Source organism: Telmatherina bonti (genome assembly GCF_933228915.1).
Source record: "Telmatherina bonti genome assembly, chromosome: 16".
In the NCBI taxonomy this organism is placed as follows: Eukaryota; Metazoa; Chordata; class Actinopteri; order Atheriniformes; family Telmatherinidae; genus Telmatherina; species Telmatherina bonti.
The window spans coordinates 29371948-29388306 of record NC_136614.1 but is presented as its reverse complement, the minus strand read 5'-3'; the positions used below and the strand labels follow the sequence as shown (position 1 = coordinate 29388306).

General features: G+C 43.6%; 1 protein-coding gene across 1 annotated transcript; it reads right to left on the bottom strand.

Annotated features, from left to right (window-relative positions):
• Positions 1-3566: 3566 nt before the first annotated feature.
• Positions 3567-14361, bottom strand: LOC306767577 (calmodulin-1). The gene is made up of 6 exons (XM_079255653.1): positions 14257-14361; positions 10197-10227; positions 9333-9476; positions 5954-6060; positions 5519-5654; positions 3567-4821 (listed from the first exon to the last, which is right to left on the bottom strand). The coding sequence occupies exons 1-6, from the start codon at positions 14257-14259 to the stop codon at positions 4793-4795; spliced, it is 450 nt and encodes a 149-aa protein (XP_079111779.1). The 5' UTR covers positions 14260-14361; the 3' UTR covers positions 3567-4792.
• Positions 14362-16359: the final 1998 nt, after the last annotated feature.

Below are 16359 nucleotides of genomic sequence, written 5' to 3'. Positions count from 1 at the left end.
TCATAATTGGCAACTTGTGTGAGACTTTTTAAAAATTAATTTAACACTGAATTTAATGGGAATTTTAACTGGCTTTATGCTGGAATTAAATTCAGATTCAAAGGTGGATTGTACCGTATTTGAGTGCTCAAGTATGGTACGATTACATGCAGAGAGGGAACAAAAAACAGCTACTAATTGCTCTTTATAAAATTCAGTTAAAGCTTGACTAAACCACTTAGTTGGACTACTCCTATCAGTGAGCACAGTAAGGGAACTGATCTAGGTCTATAAACTGGTCTGTGCATGATTCTTCTATGATAGGAGCCAATTTTTCAGTAAAAGTGTTTATTTTTTAGTTTTTTATTGACAAATTACATCATGAACTGACACGACTGATGGAAAATTTAGCTTGAATAAGATTTATAAAATGTTGTGACATTGCCGTACACTGCTACTTTTACATAGCTATGGTATGCATGCTGTCCACTGTGGTTATCTTCTGGGATCACAGACTAATCCAGCTTCTGTTTTGTGTGTTGCGAAACATCTTGTGGCGTTGGCAAGTCCTAAATGCCTCAAATCTGCTGCATGGATATCTGGACTAATGATGTCAAACAATGATATCCAGTTGCTGATTATCTGGCGATCTCAAAGTTCTTCTGTTTTTTACATTACTTAGATGTCAGAGCATTGAAGTGATTGAAGTGACAACTGACCATTTACACTGGAATGTAGAACTGGAAGATAAAACACTAATCTAGTTTATTATATTTTACCAAAAGTTGGTAAAAAAAAAAACTACTGCAAAGCCTGTTTGTTTTCCATTCTGTCATGTATTTGACAGTTTTCCTACAACTAGACTACAGGACACTGTCTAAGTGATCTATTTGTGTCTCTGACAGAATTATTTTTATTTTCTTGCCACATTATTGCCCTGATTTGAATAAATAATGTTACATTTAACAATATCTGGCATATTAGTCAATTACTTTGAGCAACACCATAGCCCAATGTTTCTTAGTCCGTTAGCATTAACTAGCTACAACGTTACCCGTTGTGTCACGTAAAGCTGGACAGCAACGTGGATACGTAGAATTTAAGGTCAGATTGATAATTGTTTACCAAAATATATAATATTGTTGGGAATAAAATCCAGTGTTTCCTCTGCAATGTCAGCATGTCATTTCTCTGTTCTCTGTACGTCCCTCCCAGATGCAAACACACCCCCCATAACCAACACAACCCCCTTCAGTGTCACCCAGACAGCGGGGATCTTAATGGAGTAACTGTACTTGATCTACACATTCACTTTTTACCAAAAGGTTTTTCCCTGTTGTTCGAACAGCCAAGAAATGCACAAGTCCTTCCAGATTTCCTTGATATTGTTTAAAAAATTCCACTTCTCTTCTGTCATACATATTCATACTTACAGAGGGTCTACTTCTGGGGTTTAGTCCGTACCTTTAGGGAGCAAATGTGGAAAATTCGCGTGGCATCTAGAGTCTGAGTCCATTAAAAGGTCTCCATGCTGGGGTGATTCAACTTTCAGCTAAACTGTCTGGAGATTTTATAAACCGTTTGACAAACATGGTTAGATGTACTTCAAGTCTATTTTTAGTCAGACAAACAATATTTTTCCCCTTATCACATAAATTGGGTGCACCCATTTTGGTCCTAAAAGGCCAAAATCCAGCAGGTTTTCCACTCATCAAGACTCATCATTTCCAAATAAGTTATGAGTTATTTCCAAATAGTGAGTCTTTGTGCTGAATTTGACAAGGCTGCTAGATCTATATGATTTGATTCAGGTGTGTTGAAACAGGAAAACATAGAACACCTACAAACCTTGTAGGATCGAACTGAATATTTCTAAATCAGGGGTGCCCAAGTTTGGTCTTAAAGCTCTACTAGCCGCCAACTTTTAGATGCAACCTTTGCCCAGCAGACCTGAATGTTCTGCATCCAACTCTGCAGAGGCCTGGTAAAGAGCCATTCGTTTGATTCAAGTATGTTAGACAAGGGTTACATCTAAAAGTTTCAGGTTGGTAGAGCTCGAGGAGCGAATTTGGGCACTCCTGCCCTAAACGTACTGAGTTCCATGCTCACTAAGCAAGCTAACAAGCTATGTTAGCATGAATTGTTATTCATTCATTTTCCTAGCTGCTTAATCCAATTCATGGTCACGTGGAAGCTGGGGCCTATCCCAGCCGTCTTTGGGCGAAAGGCAGGGTACACCCTGGACAGCTCACCAGTCCATCGCAGAAATTGTTATTTACACTTGAGTTATTTTTGCTCTATTTGTGCCAATGATTTGTCCTGAAAGTCATCTTTAGGGATTAGGTCCAGTCTGTGAAATAAATATGAACTTGGATTCAGACTGATTCACTCTCTCACTCCTCTTTAAGATGAATATAGGATCTATGTTTACACCTGGCACTTATCTATGTAGACTCTAAACTCTGTAACTTCTCATGCCAACACACTAGTACGTAATAAATCATTTCCTTCCTTTGACCCGGTGACACATTCATGGCATCATATTACATCATTCAACCTATACTGAAATATAACTCTCAAAGAAGTAAATACAAGTCTTTTCATATTGGAAGTGAAGGAATTGAAAGGCCCTGATAGTTCATTCATCTTGCAGCTGCACATCTTCAATCCCCTGCTGTCAGTCAGAAGTATGCCATTAACTATTGGCTCATCTGGTGCTGCAGGGAGGAGTCAAGAAGGAAAGCTCTGAGTGTTTGTCCTGTGTTCTTCAAAATCAGACGCCATGGCTGTTATTAGCAGATGACAGTTGTGCAGCGTTTTCATCCTGTTGCCTTTCCTTCACTCCAACCTGCTTATCTGGGTAATTTATAAGCAAAGCTTGACTAACAGATTAGTACTACCCCCCCCTTTTTAAAAAAGCAGATCTACATAATGTTGGTTTGAAAAATGCATAAACTATTCTTGTTCCATTAAAAGCAGAATGTGTGTGTGGTTTCTTCTTTCTTTTGTGGGTTCATGGGTAGCATGTGGGTTCGTATAAGGTAAGCAGTTCATGCTGCATTGGTGGGTGGAGAGCTGTCTCTGCTGGTCTTTTCGCCTCTCCCTTTCTCAAATTACAATCCAAATACAGTAAAATGATGCAACTCTCGCTGTTCTTTTTTAGGCATTTAGGTGTGATAGCTTTGAGGGGAAACACTGCTGACCACCAGTGTCCTAAGTGTGAACGTGTGTGCAAATAAGTCCACAGCATACTGGCGCTATGGCCTGGTTTGCCTTATTAGGACAAGCTAACATGGAGTCATCGACAGAAGCAGGAGGGTTTATTCAAACTCCCACTTGCCTTTTTCAAAAAACCCCAACATCCCAGTTACAGCATGCTTCTGTTTCCTAGCAACCAGCTGGGTCGTCTTGAGAGGAGAGGCGTCATAGATGTGTATGTATATCCATGGCTGATCGCAAGAGCAAACACACTCGGCTGCCTTTCCCTCCCCTGCGAGCAGCTTATTCTCTCCACAAAAAGCTGGCTTTGCCTCGCAGTGGTGCACAGCATCACACAGCCCTGCTCAACATCACCCAGACACGGCACATGGAGATGATTATAATCATTTATTGTTGACACATTTGTCTAGTCGGTAAACAACATACAGACTTGTTATGCTGTCTTTATAGATCATTTTCACAATCAAGCATAAGAAAAATGACATAAGACATGATAAAGTTCATGGTCTTTTATTTGAAAAAAAAAAAAAAAAAATTAGACTAGCATGTACAACTTGGAATGAATGTAAACTGAACTCAGATGAACAGCTGCGAAGACTTGTGCGCTGATACTCCGAACAGCATGCGCTGCGAACACAGTACACCCCTCACTACGCTCTCGTCCGAGTCGAAAAACAGAAGAAAAAAGAAAGAAAGTGAAGGCCAGTGAATCTCTCTTGCAAGAAAAGAGGACAGACTCTCCATCTCAGCGAAAATATTAAAGAAAGAAAAAAAAAAAAAAAAAAGCTCACCATAAGACTCTTTAAGCCCCCCCTCCTTAAAGAAAGGGAAGGACAAACAACTACTAAGATGGCCATCCAAATAACAAAAACAAAGTAACATGCCAAACGTTTGAAAATGTTTTTTTTTTTTTGTTTTTTTTGTACATTGGTTTTTTTTCCCTCTTATCTAGCATACAATTAAGTCCCATTCCACTTTAACGCTTGAGTTAGAACCTGTTATATTCTCTCATCTTAACAGTACAGGGTTCCTCTCTAAATACAAAAAAAAAACTGTACCAAACCAACAAGAGGACAGCTTATAGTGGAATCAGCACGCTCTGGTAGCCCGGAGGAGAGATGGGGAGGCGAGGAGAACGGGTCGGGTTAGTGCTCCGGTCTCAAGCTGCATGCATGAAGAACAGAAAACAGAAAGAAGAGATGGCCAGCCCAGACATTTACCACTAGCATGTGGAATTGGAAGGACTTCACCAAATGCTTTTGCTTTAGTCTGAAGGTGTAGGTACAGGGTTTGTTATTATTTTTACTTGTCAAGTACTGATGCTAAACTGATCTTCTGGGGGGGGGGGGGACAGGATCACTAACCATCATTTTCATGCAGACATTTTTTGTATATTTTTTTCCTGTGTGGACAGAAGGATATTTTATTTCAACATTCAATTATTTTTCTATACAGAAACAGTATGAATAAATGAACATTTTTTTTCCCAAGAGGTAAGTAAAACATTTGATTTTTTTTCCCCTTTTTTTTTGTTTTTTTGTTTTTTTTTGTTTTTCTTTTCTTCTAAGAGGGGGCAGGATGGGGCAGGCAGGGTTCACTTTGCAGTCATCATCTGTACAAACTCTGCAGAGAGAAGAAGGGAAGAGGACAATGAGGTCGTCAGGTTTACAGCTTTGGCACAGCCTGTTGCCAGTGAGAGCAGTCACCTGCTAAATTGTTAAATGCTTTATTAATTTTTTAATCAACTTGAGCGGGTTCAGAACACACATCCTAATTACTGTCCCCTTTCCAAACAGCTTCCATGTTCATCTCATTAAGCCCGTTTGATTAAAAACCTTATGCGCTATGCTTGCAGCGGCACCACAATATGCACGCACAACGTTTAAAAAAATAAATAAATAAATAAATAAATAAATAAAAAATTGAAATGAAAGGAGGTTTTAATCATCCGTGGAATACATCTGTCTGTGATGCAGTAAAAATGTAGAAGTAGGGCACTTTTTAACCAATACATCAACAACCTTCTAGAAAATTAGTCTCTTGTGTAATGTGATGAGGGACTGGCAGTAGGGGGGGAGGAAGAAAGGGTGAAAAGCCTCATAGCTCACTGATGATAATTCAGAAGGATGCCTTTCTGCAGCCTCCATCTCTTTCCCTTTCCTAATAACGAATACAGTGTGGCTAACTTGTCTCGGAGTCGCCCTCAGAGAAATGCGCAGCTCGGAAAATGAGGCGCTCTGGTCTCCCTGTTTAATAAAAGCTCTCGCTCTGGCCTAGAATCTGAAGCTATTTGAGCTCCGCTTCACAGCCGCCATATTACCTTCGTAGTTGACCTGTCCGTCTCCGTCGATGTCTGCTTCTCTGATCATCTCGTCCACCTCTTCGTCTGTTAGCTTCTCACCCAAGTTCGTCATGACGTGACGGAGCTCTGCGGCGCTGATGTAGCCATTCCCGTCCTGGAATCAAATGAGGGAAATGTTTCATTTCCACAAGAACGACAGTGTTGTGGGGTTACTTATTTATACCTACAATTTGTTGGTTAAACCTTATTTAGTTTAAATTATTTTTTTCCAACATGTAATAAGCAAATAATAATCATACAATAGTAGGCAGACATAAATAACTAAAGACAACTAAATATTCTGTTTACATATCCGATGAGGAGTGGGAGGAAGTACAAACTTATATTATCCCGCCCACTTCCGAACAAAAACACACTAGTATCTATATCATTGTCCCTAATAATAACATTTACCTTATCAAATACCCGGAAAGCCTCGCGGATCTCCTCCTCGCTGTCTGTGTCCTTCATTTTTCTGGCCATCATGGTCAGGAACTCTGGGAAGTCGATGGTTCCATTACCTGAAATAGGTGATCAATGGGGCTCATTTAATCAGCCAAAAATTGCAATCACTTAAAAGCTAACTCTGATAAGTCGAGAAAATATAACCAGCATTAAGCTGATGAAAAGCATCCAACTGAAAATACTCATTTAGTGCTCGAGCTCTCTGTTCTTTCTCTCTGTAAACAACAGGAGCATTTTCATTATCCTAGGGGCCATAACTTTGTCTCTCTGGACACACTGCTGACAGAGAGGGACCGGCTTGAGACCGACTAATCGCTGGGAGGGGAGGAGCCCTCAAACCATTATAGCATCCACCTTCCTTCCTCTGATAAACGGCTGCAGGCTGAGAGGAGGAGGGGTGTGTGTTTATATGTGTATGTTTCCCTTTCTTCCTCAGGGAAGCCATGGGAACGTTACATGCAGCACAGCAGGACTGCAAAAGGGGGGGGGGGGTACCCGTGGCCAGTCATCCATAATGTAGACATTCAGTGTACGGCGCAGCCTGGCCTTTGGGGGGGGAGTCTGGATGAATCACAGGCTCATCTCTTCTGGTGGCCCAGTCAGAAACTGAAGCTAAAAGGAAAGGAAAGAGGACGAGGAAGGGAGGAGATGCACCTCCGAGTTCTTTTTGTCCTTGTTTCCTGCTTGAACTTCATCCTGATGGTAAAAATAATCTGAATAGAGTCGCCACAAACAACAGTGTCACATACGTGTGTGTGGTAGGATCAATATCCAAGTAGCTGTTGTCACAACAGGATTAATAGGGGATCAGACCCTCTTGACAGTGAAAGGATCTATGAGGCGCTCAGTGGCTCATCAGCTGCACTGCAGGAGGGATGATGGGAGAAAACCTAGCGGGAAACTTTTCTTTATGTCTATGTGGCGCTGCAGTAAAGGCTGCGTAAAAGTCTAGTTCCTAAAAACAACAGAAAAGAAATACATAGAAATGTGGAAGGGGATTGCTGTGAAGGTCAGGGACACCAAGGGTAAAGGACCCATGAGGATTAACCCTAGGGTGGGATTGTAGGGAGATTAACCAATGAGCGAGCACGTCTCACGGAGACAGATAAAGAGGAGAGTGGATGTGTACGTGGAACAAAAAGGGATGCGGTAATGTGATGGGGCAGATGGTGATCTCATGGCCCGGGGTAACGTTCTAAGGGCCTGTTATCTAACACACAGAGACATCCAGCAGCATCCTGGGAACACATGCTGCCACTGGGAGGAGGGGGCTTGCCACTGGAAGACCACCGTCTTTAAAGGGGAAGGAGGTACTGGCTGGAGAAGTAGCCCTGGAGTGGTAAACGCTCGGCTGCTCTTCAGGCCAGCTGAGGCCGCAGAGGAGGAGCAATGGAAGCAAGGAGGGAGACAGAGGGAAGGAAAAGAGAAAATGGTGGGAGGAAAAAAACAAAAAAAAAAAAAAAAAAGAGGGAGGAAGGAAGTGAGTGGGTGGCAGAGAGGGAGATGCGAAGAGGAGAGAATGTAAGGAGTGAACCGAGTGGGAGACGGTGCGATTACACATAAGAGGTGCTGACGCAAACTACAGCGAGATGAGGGATCTCAGCACACTTGTATGTGCATTAACTGTTTTTACCCCCCTCCCTCCTTGTTTTTCCTGCATCATAAACCCAACTTCCATCCCTGAACCAAAGAAGAAGGGCAGCATTGTGTAATGATGAGTGATGCTGCGGGGCTATATGTAGTATTTCTGACACGCACGCGGCTCGATCTCGTCTCGTAGGTGATGTCAGCTCCTCAGATGAGATGTCAGGGATACGAAAGCCTTTGCGTCATTTCTTTCTGAGCAGGTGTGCTTCGCGCTCGTCCAGACCCGTCCAGACCCGTGAAATATTCCACATCTTCATGGAGTGCAGCTTCAACCAAAGAGCGAAGAGAGAGGGTTTCTCTCAGCGGCTCTGTCACGCTCAAGCCGTCCATCCTCTCTTTGCATTCAGAGCAGTTCTTCGCCAGAACCTCCTTGTTTGGTAAATAAAGCTGATTTTCAATGGGCCAGCTGACATCCCATGGCTGCTGATGTGGGTACTGGATGTGCAGAGCGCAGAGAGGCCTTATGTAACCACTTTTATTTTCCATTACTAGCTTCATTGCTGTCTGACCTAGATTGCATCAGCCAAGGGAGGCAGAGGCAGAACAAGGGGATGTTAGTGATGGTGTGTGTGTGCTTGCTCTTGGGTGCAGCTTAGGGGTGAGGAAAGGGGGGTGCATGAGAATAGTAAGAGGACATTTCATGAAAGGGGCAGCCAAGCTGCGGTGCAATTGATTTCTCCTGATCAATCTGGTCCCATTACAAAATCCTATAAGCTGACAGAGCAGCGCAGTGAGAAAGGCCCTCTGCAGCCCAAGGACAGTCGGCTTCTGAGCAAATAGCCAACTTCTTGGATTCCTGTCAACTATTTTTCTGTGTCTCAGCGACTATCTTTTGGTGAACGGGTGCTGCAAGGCTTGAATGCTCTAAAAACTCCACCTGCTCGTCCATTTCTCCCGACAATGCCGACCGTGATGGAGATGAACACATTGTGACTAAACTGCTGACACAGAGGGATATGTCATCCCACAAAAAGCTGGCCAGACAGTTGGCTTAGACAGTTGGCGGACAGTTGGCAGAAATGAGGGAGATGGGCAACAACACCGCTGATGTGTTTCGTGTTGGGGTAGTAATGGATGCTCTATCTAATCCTCTGTCCATTTGGAACAGGGGGCTTTAACACCAACAAAGTCATGCAATCACATCAAAATGTGGTCATGCTCCTTCACAGCGACCGAAATTAATTATAAAATCTTCAAATATTTTGTCCCAAATGGTCATTAAGCACTTAAAGAAAATACAGTAAATAAAAAAAAAAAAAAAAAAAAACCAATATGAGGAGTTATTACTGAGTAGTTTTAAATGTCCTACAAATGGGAGCGGCGGTGCTGGTCATTTTGCTGATTAAAAACGGGGACGTCACAGAAGAGGATCACATTAACCTAAAAATCAACCCCCCCCTCCTCCTCACTAGAACAGACTTTGAAAAATTTGAGTAAATTTAATAATTTGCCAGCATATCATCCAGAGATGAACGCTCACTGTGTTTCCAGCGACACATTTTGCTCAGACGAGCATTTAAAAAGATCTAAATCCCCACAAGACCTCCTCTGATGCTCCAGTCCACTGACTGACTGAAGCAGAGTTTAAGCCTCTTTAAACTGTACGGTTCTGGGAAAACATTACTGCACATCATCATCATCATCATCATCATCATCATCATCAAGAGCATGACATACTGACCGTCAGCATCCACCTCATTGATCATGTCCTGCAGTTCAGCCTCTGTGGGGTTCTGGCCCAGCGACCTCATGACGGTGCCAAGCTCTTTGGTAGTGATGGTGCCATCGCCGTCCTTGTCGAATAAGGAGAAAGCCTCCTTGAACTCTGTAAGAGGCGAAGAAGAGGGTTAGATCAATGCCGCCATTTGGTCGCAGACACAGGGTTATATCAGGGCGCTGCAACCTGGTCCAATTGATTCCTTCTAGCGATGTGATCAGAGCGGCTCCGCTTCATGTAGAAAAAAAGCAGCTGAGGAATTTTACTAAAGCAGAAGACTTTTCTCTGAGCGAGCACCCTTCAAGGAACTAACTGAGGCAGTGGCATGCATTAGCCTTGGGGTTTTAGTACGAGATAAGCACAGAGAGTGGGGGGGGGGGTTGACTGAAAATAAACTACAGCCTCCAGTTTTCCCAGCAAAGCAGACACAACTTCTATATGTAGAATAAGAAGGTGCTCAAACTTCTACGTTTGGCTGGAAAACTGTCTATTCACTGCGGCTATGTTGGTTTCTGCCCTGACTCATGATTGCTGTGAATACACCCCACCCCCCCACACACCCCATTATGTCCTGCTCATTTTAAAAAGCTAATGATCTGCCAACGGAGGACAGCTGCCAAATCCTTCAATGTTCTGTTTCACTTCATGTGACGTGGAAGCAGCCAGAACAGCTAATGAGAGACATTACCTTACACGACTGTGCAGCTTTATTGAATAATGCAGGGTGGAACTAATCCACTGGTTGCCAGTAAACAAGCTTACCAAAAAAAAAAGCAAAGTTTAGGGGGGGGAAAGGGAAGAAGGTGTGTTTAAAGGGGGGCTTCTTACCTGCAATTTGCTCCTCTGTTAGCTGGTCAGCCTGTGGTTTGGGGTGAGAAAAGGGGAAGTGGTTACACAGAAGCAAGTTACTCAACAAGGATTCCAAATATCAGACTGTTTCATCATCACATTCCTCATCCTCCCTGCCCGGCAGCTTCAACATGAGTTCAGGGTCGAAGCTAGAGTGTCGCTGCAAAGCTCTCCCGACTGGGTCAACGTCAAAATGTGTCCCAGACAACACACCCTGAACAGAATCACACCGCACTCTTTGAGTTTTTACGCTAGCCTCATCTCGGGTTTCTCGCTGCCATAAAGTAATAAATTATGCTGAAAATCTGCTATCAGACTTAGCCGAGCATGATAGCAGAGGCGTGTTGAAGCAGTTTAGAAAGGTTGCATTTGTTTGATAGGCTGCGTGGAAGATAACAAGCTTCATGAAGACCGGGCATGAACTTTGCCTCCTAGTTCCATGGGAGTGACCCACACTGTGGAGGAAAAGCAGGCGACGCCACACAAAGTGCTGATGTAAAATGGACGAGCTGTCTACCCCCCCGGAGTAAACATTTAAGGGGATACAGTGTTGCTTCTACAGTAGCTTAAATGGCTGATAGTGACTCATGCTGCTTGGAAGTGAGTATCCAGTGGAGGGCCTTTTAAAAAAAGATGCATCAAACTTGTGGTAAGAGAAAAAAAAAGAAACTAATTTCACACAACACTTTTAGCAGTAAAGTGTAAACTGGTGCCAAAAAAAAACAAAAAAAAAACTCCCACTGACACCCTCCCCTCCCCACCTGATAAAGCATGAAGGTATTTTTATTATCATTGTTAACAGACCACTCTGACATCACTGTACTTGGCAGCTAAGAAAGAACACACACAGGCAAACATGAGCAGCCGCATATGCTCTTTCGCACACACAGAGTCCAACTTAATGGCTTTCTTCCTCTACACCAGTACTTTCCATCCCCACGTTTCCTGTGAATTAGTCAGAGTAGCCATTTGTGCCTTAGAGCGAGTTCCTCCATCCAATCACCGTGTTTATGTGTTTGGACGAGCAATCTTGCTCTGGATGCTGCCAGGAACGCGTGCAATAACAAAGTCATCCCTGAATCCTGTGACTGCAGAGACCTGAGCCTCATTACGGGTCCATGTTAGGAGGTGAGGCTATTTCATTTTGCAAATCAAGCTGGCAAATTGAATTTGTTGCATAAGGACTAGATTAGTTTAGACTGGATAAGATTTAGCAGATCGCCACATGACAACGCAGCAAGCTGACCTTAAACTCTTGACAAACAGAGAGCCCTCTCCTCATGGCTTGGACGGCAGTGCAGGCCTCCAAACAGCCACCCTGATGCCAAAACACCACTTAGCTTAGCAACCACCTTCCTGCTACTTTTCTTAGCTTCCACTCTCATTTGTCCTTTTGGTCGCTGTCTTTGTCATGCTGTATCACTTTTGCCACGTCTTTCAGCCCCCCCGCGGCGTCTCTAAGCGGACAGGGTGTGGGGTTTGGTGACTCAGTGCTATGGATCCTCCCCTGGCGGAGACCCAAGCTGCTGAGGCCTTCTACTGCTGCAGCACCACCAATCTTTTATTTTTCCTCACCCCTGCACCTTAACCAATACCAAATACTCTTCCTCCAGACCTCCCCCCCCCACCCCCCCTCCTCTTTTTTCCTCTCTCAATATGCAAGAGGAAACTCCCTGTGATTCACCATCCCCGGCGTCTAATGGGCAGAGAATGCTCGCTGCCAGACTTTGAGTCTAAATAACAGCTTGTAGAGGGATGGGAGTCTGTGTTGGGGATGGTGGAGTGCTCTGCTGGCACGAGTGGGTCAACCACTCCCACTGTTGCCCAGGCAGCAGGGTCCGGCACTCCAAACAGGACAGTAGGAAGCAGGAGGGAGTTTGCTGAGCCAGTGAGGAATATCTTGCCATCTCCCTTATACAAACAAGCCCTTCCCTTTTTCGGAATAGGTATTATTAGATAATGGATGCAGGATAAAAGAGAATAACCAACATGGATGGATCTCTTCTAACAACGCTCTAACAATGCTTGAAGAGCGTTTTGTTTGTTTTAGCTGTGAGGTGACCAAAGAGTTACCATGTTAAAAGATGTAAAAACCAACTATCATTCTGACGTAGAGGCGTGGCAAGCTCGCAATCGCATACACACTTCAATCCAGTCAATGTGACACACACCCCTTCTCTTTGAGGCCGGACAAACTGGCCTCTGGGCTGAGCTGAATCTGCAGGAGGGGGAGGAAGAGCGTGTAAACAACACCACGCTCGCAACAAGTTGGCGAGGATACCAGCAGACCATATGGCTGGTGGAAGCAGGTGACTGCCCCGCGCCACAGAACGGGGCTTTATCGCTGAGAGACACAGGGAACACGGGGCACGGCTAGGTGCTGCCGCCAAAGCACATCAATTATTCACCGCCGCAGATCAGATGTGCGGCGAGTTACTAAACATGCATCAGCAAACAAGAGCGTAATGGGAACAGGATAGGGGCCACGGCGTGGTCCCTATACTTATTCGATACTTCCACTTCAATAGGGGAGCCTGTTTCCACCTCAGTGGGCCGATTGCGGCAGACAAGAGGCCCGCGCCGGTGAATTAAACTTTTCAGACATGCACAACAATTCCACTTTACACTCCAATTACTGCGCTGCATTGCAACGTGAAACTGATTCGTAGCTTGATACCATATGTGGGATATTTGATCGCAGCGGAGAAGGGGGGTGGGTGGGGTGGAGGTCTGGAGCTTCTAGGCTCCCTCAGGCTAAAAGGCCTCTGTTCCACATCCAGATCATTTCCACTTTGTAACTTCTTCTAATGTGACTAGCTGGTGGTGGAGAGACTCGGCGGCTGCAGATGTCAGTCTGAGACACTGTGGCTCCAACATCTGAAACTGATTAGTATTCTGAGCTCAAATGTCAAATAACATAATTTATTATACTAAAAATAAAGAAGTTAAAAGTTAACCAAACTTGATGTCTTTTTTTTTTAATGTACTTATCTATTTTTGCAGTGACTGGTATCAAAACTTGCTTCTTGGGCAACTCACAGCTGTGTCACATTTGCATTACATCAAAAAATTTGCAAAGAGGCAACCAAATCAGCCGACATAACACAAATAGATAAGCCAGCCTACGATAAAAACCCTCAGAGGGCTGCAGGAGAGGCGGAACTACCGCGTCCCATATCGCTCCCACAGCTCCCAGCACACACCGCGTGCACACAAATACATATACAAATAAATATGTAAAAGCCAGAATATGGTCAGTTTCCGTTGCGGAACAATGACGAGATACAACAGTGCTGTTCCACCCCGTCGCGTCGCGGCAAGCGCGGCGCGGCACGGCACGGCGCGGCAAGCGCGTCGCGTCGCGGCACGGCACGGCGCGGTTCGAGCTGTTAAAGATGGTGCAACCCAGGGGGGAGGGAAAAAAAAGGGGGAAACCAAATGCAGCCAGCCATATTTAATCATAACGAGAGGCGCCACACGCAGGTTCTCCATTGAGTGATGACAGAGGAGATAAAAGACGTGTAGAAACGTGTCTCCCCCCCATTAAAGCGAAAATGTTCCCAACGCCTGCGCTCCTGAAGGCGGATTGTAAAATGTTCCCTAATACACTTATGGCTGCAGAATTATGCTGTAATAACCCAGAATAACTTGTTAGTTATCCTGCTACCACTCTTGGCTTGTCCAGGTTTCAATTCGAGCTGCAGCTACTTGATACAGCCAACCCCAGCAGTCAGTAATACTCTTTAATTGCGCAGTTTTGGAGCCCATTCAGCCTTAATATGAAGACAAACACGATTTCATCCATAAAGCCGTAAAGAGGAACATATAGAGTCCACAATGCGGCTTCTAGTTATCCCTTAAAATGCGCCTTGCGGGCGTTTTCCGTCTCCTCTCTGCATATGAATGGATCATAAGCGGAATCAATGACTGAAAAGCAAATAGAGAAAGCTCCAGCGGGTCTGCGCTTCAAACAAGCAGGAGCCCCGAAGCTTAAAACGCTTTTGCAAATTAAAAGGCTGCAAATAATGATTATACATACCATGTCGGATGGGTTGTGTGCTTGTTGGTCTGTGGAGGCAGACTAGGAGTGTGCTCGTTCCTTAGATGGAGTTCCACTGGCGGGTTTGGAGTGTGTATATTGGCTGTGGCCAGAATGGGGATTGTCTGTGTATCCCTCCGCCGCACTAGCACTTATCACTCACTTCCTTATTTCAGTTCAGAGCTGTTGCAGCAGCAGAGGCCTCTCCAGCAGTCAAACACGCCAATCACCAGAGCTGAAACGTCTGCAGTGCATGGAGAGCATCCTCCTGCTCGTTTCAGCTTCATGACTCGGGATGTGGCTGACAGGTGGTTCATTATTAATAATATTGTTTTGTCTGGATAGTGTTCATATTGACCTTGCATGCATACTGTCATCTGTGGAATAATATTGACTTAGTTTATGTTGCCTGCAGGTCTCAAATTGCTGAGTTACAGGTCAACTTCATGTTGAGCAAAACCAAAGTAATTCATATGGTTTATTACCTCTATCAAGGCCTGAGTATATTTTTCTTAAAGTTTTATTAACGTTTTCTTTTACACCTTCTCAATATTGCACAATTTTTATTTTTGCCATCTTTTTTTCCTATCACAATGTAATCTTGCAAGATTGTGAATTTAGATTCAACTATATGTAGCAGTGAAGTAACAAAATAGTAGCTTAAAGATCAGCCCAACTAGTTAAGTAGTCTTTTTTTCATTTATTGGTACTAACTGTCTATTAGTTGGTAAAAACAAAAAATAAATACACGTGCAGAGTGCTCCAATTTTTATTTTACTCTGAACTTGTCTTTCAGTCATTGTAAGTTAGAGGAAACTAAGCTTTAAACACCATGAAGACGGGTATTTATTTATTTCTTTAATTTTGACAGTCATGTCAAAAACTTTTCTCTGTTTTTGAGGAAGGTGAAGAAGATAACTGCAAACTCTTAAAGTTTAACTTAAACAACTAAGCTCTATGGTAAATCATTCTAAATTATGAGGCCATAATCAGTTCCTTCTTAAAAATCACTCTAGGTTTCCTGACACAGGGCACTAACTTCCACTGGCGGAAGGATACCTGAAGCATAGGAAGCCTGGTTGACGCTGGACAATTTGCGGTGCCTGTGTGTGAGGTCGTTTCTGATTGGCCACTGCAGACCTGCAATATTATCCTCTATGTGTCGGGCTCGCTGATTGGCTACACGGGACCTGCATTGCACCAGGCAGTGGCACTTGATGGAAATGTAATAAATATAAATAAAAGAATGAAGTTTAAGGGGGAAAAAATTAACCCACATTTGAGCGTCGTGTTTGTTCCGCTTTATATACACTTGTGATTGTTTCTAACATGTGACTGTTTGTTTTTATCGAGACGGACGGAAATGCGACAGGTCTTCATTGGCGCCGGGTGAATGTTTGATAGGCTCGATATGGGAAGTGCGCACATTTACCATTGGCTACTACAAAGGCTGGTAGGCCAACGTGAAATTAACTATACAGCCAAAGTAGCTTTGTATGGCTGAATATAGTGTATTTACTCTCCTTGTGCCATTCACCTGAAGTAATGCGGGGCCTTCTTCCTGAAATAAACGGTCATGTAACCTGGACCGCTACAATGACGATGCAGAATTTGGCAAAGTACTGTTGTCCCAATGGTCCACACACACATAAAGCGCTCCAGCCTGTTAACAGGCTGTGAGGTTAACCTGACAAAAGCGCCTCCTAGTGGAGAAGTCGTGTCAGGTAAGGCAGAAACACACCTGCAAATGTATTTAATGAATTTTATGGATTTGAAAGCAGGTTAAAGTAATTTCCTCTTCATTCTAAATGCCACTCAGATTTTAACTCATCTCACCCACATATCTGATTTATATTAAAAATAAGTGCATGTGGCGTTAACCATACAAAATCAGATTTAAACAAGCTTTGAGCACATTTTAATCTTCCACGTTTGATCCAGTTTGGAGTTAATTCAGCCTTAAACCAAGTTTCTTTATTTTGCAAAAACTAATCATTACTCCTTGCTGGATTTGTTAAGTTGTTTTTTTGCCCTGTTTATCAGAAGAAATTGCTATTATATATGTAGATATACTGTTTTTGTCCCCTGTGCAGCTTTCCAAGA

What these genes read in the sequence shown, in the direction of transcription:
- LOC306767577 (XM_079255653.1), bottom strand. An exon ending in CTTTCCGGGTATTTGATAAG is followed by an intron (nt 5,655 to 5,953) that starts GTAAATGTTATT and finishes ATTTGATTCCAG; the next exon opens with GACGGGAATGGCTACATCAG. An exon ending in CGGACAGGTCAACTACGAAG is followed by an intron (nt 4,822 to 5,518) that starts GTAATATGGCGG and finishes TTCTCTCTGCAG; the next exon opens with AGTTTGTACAGATGATGACT.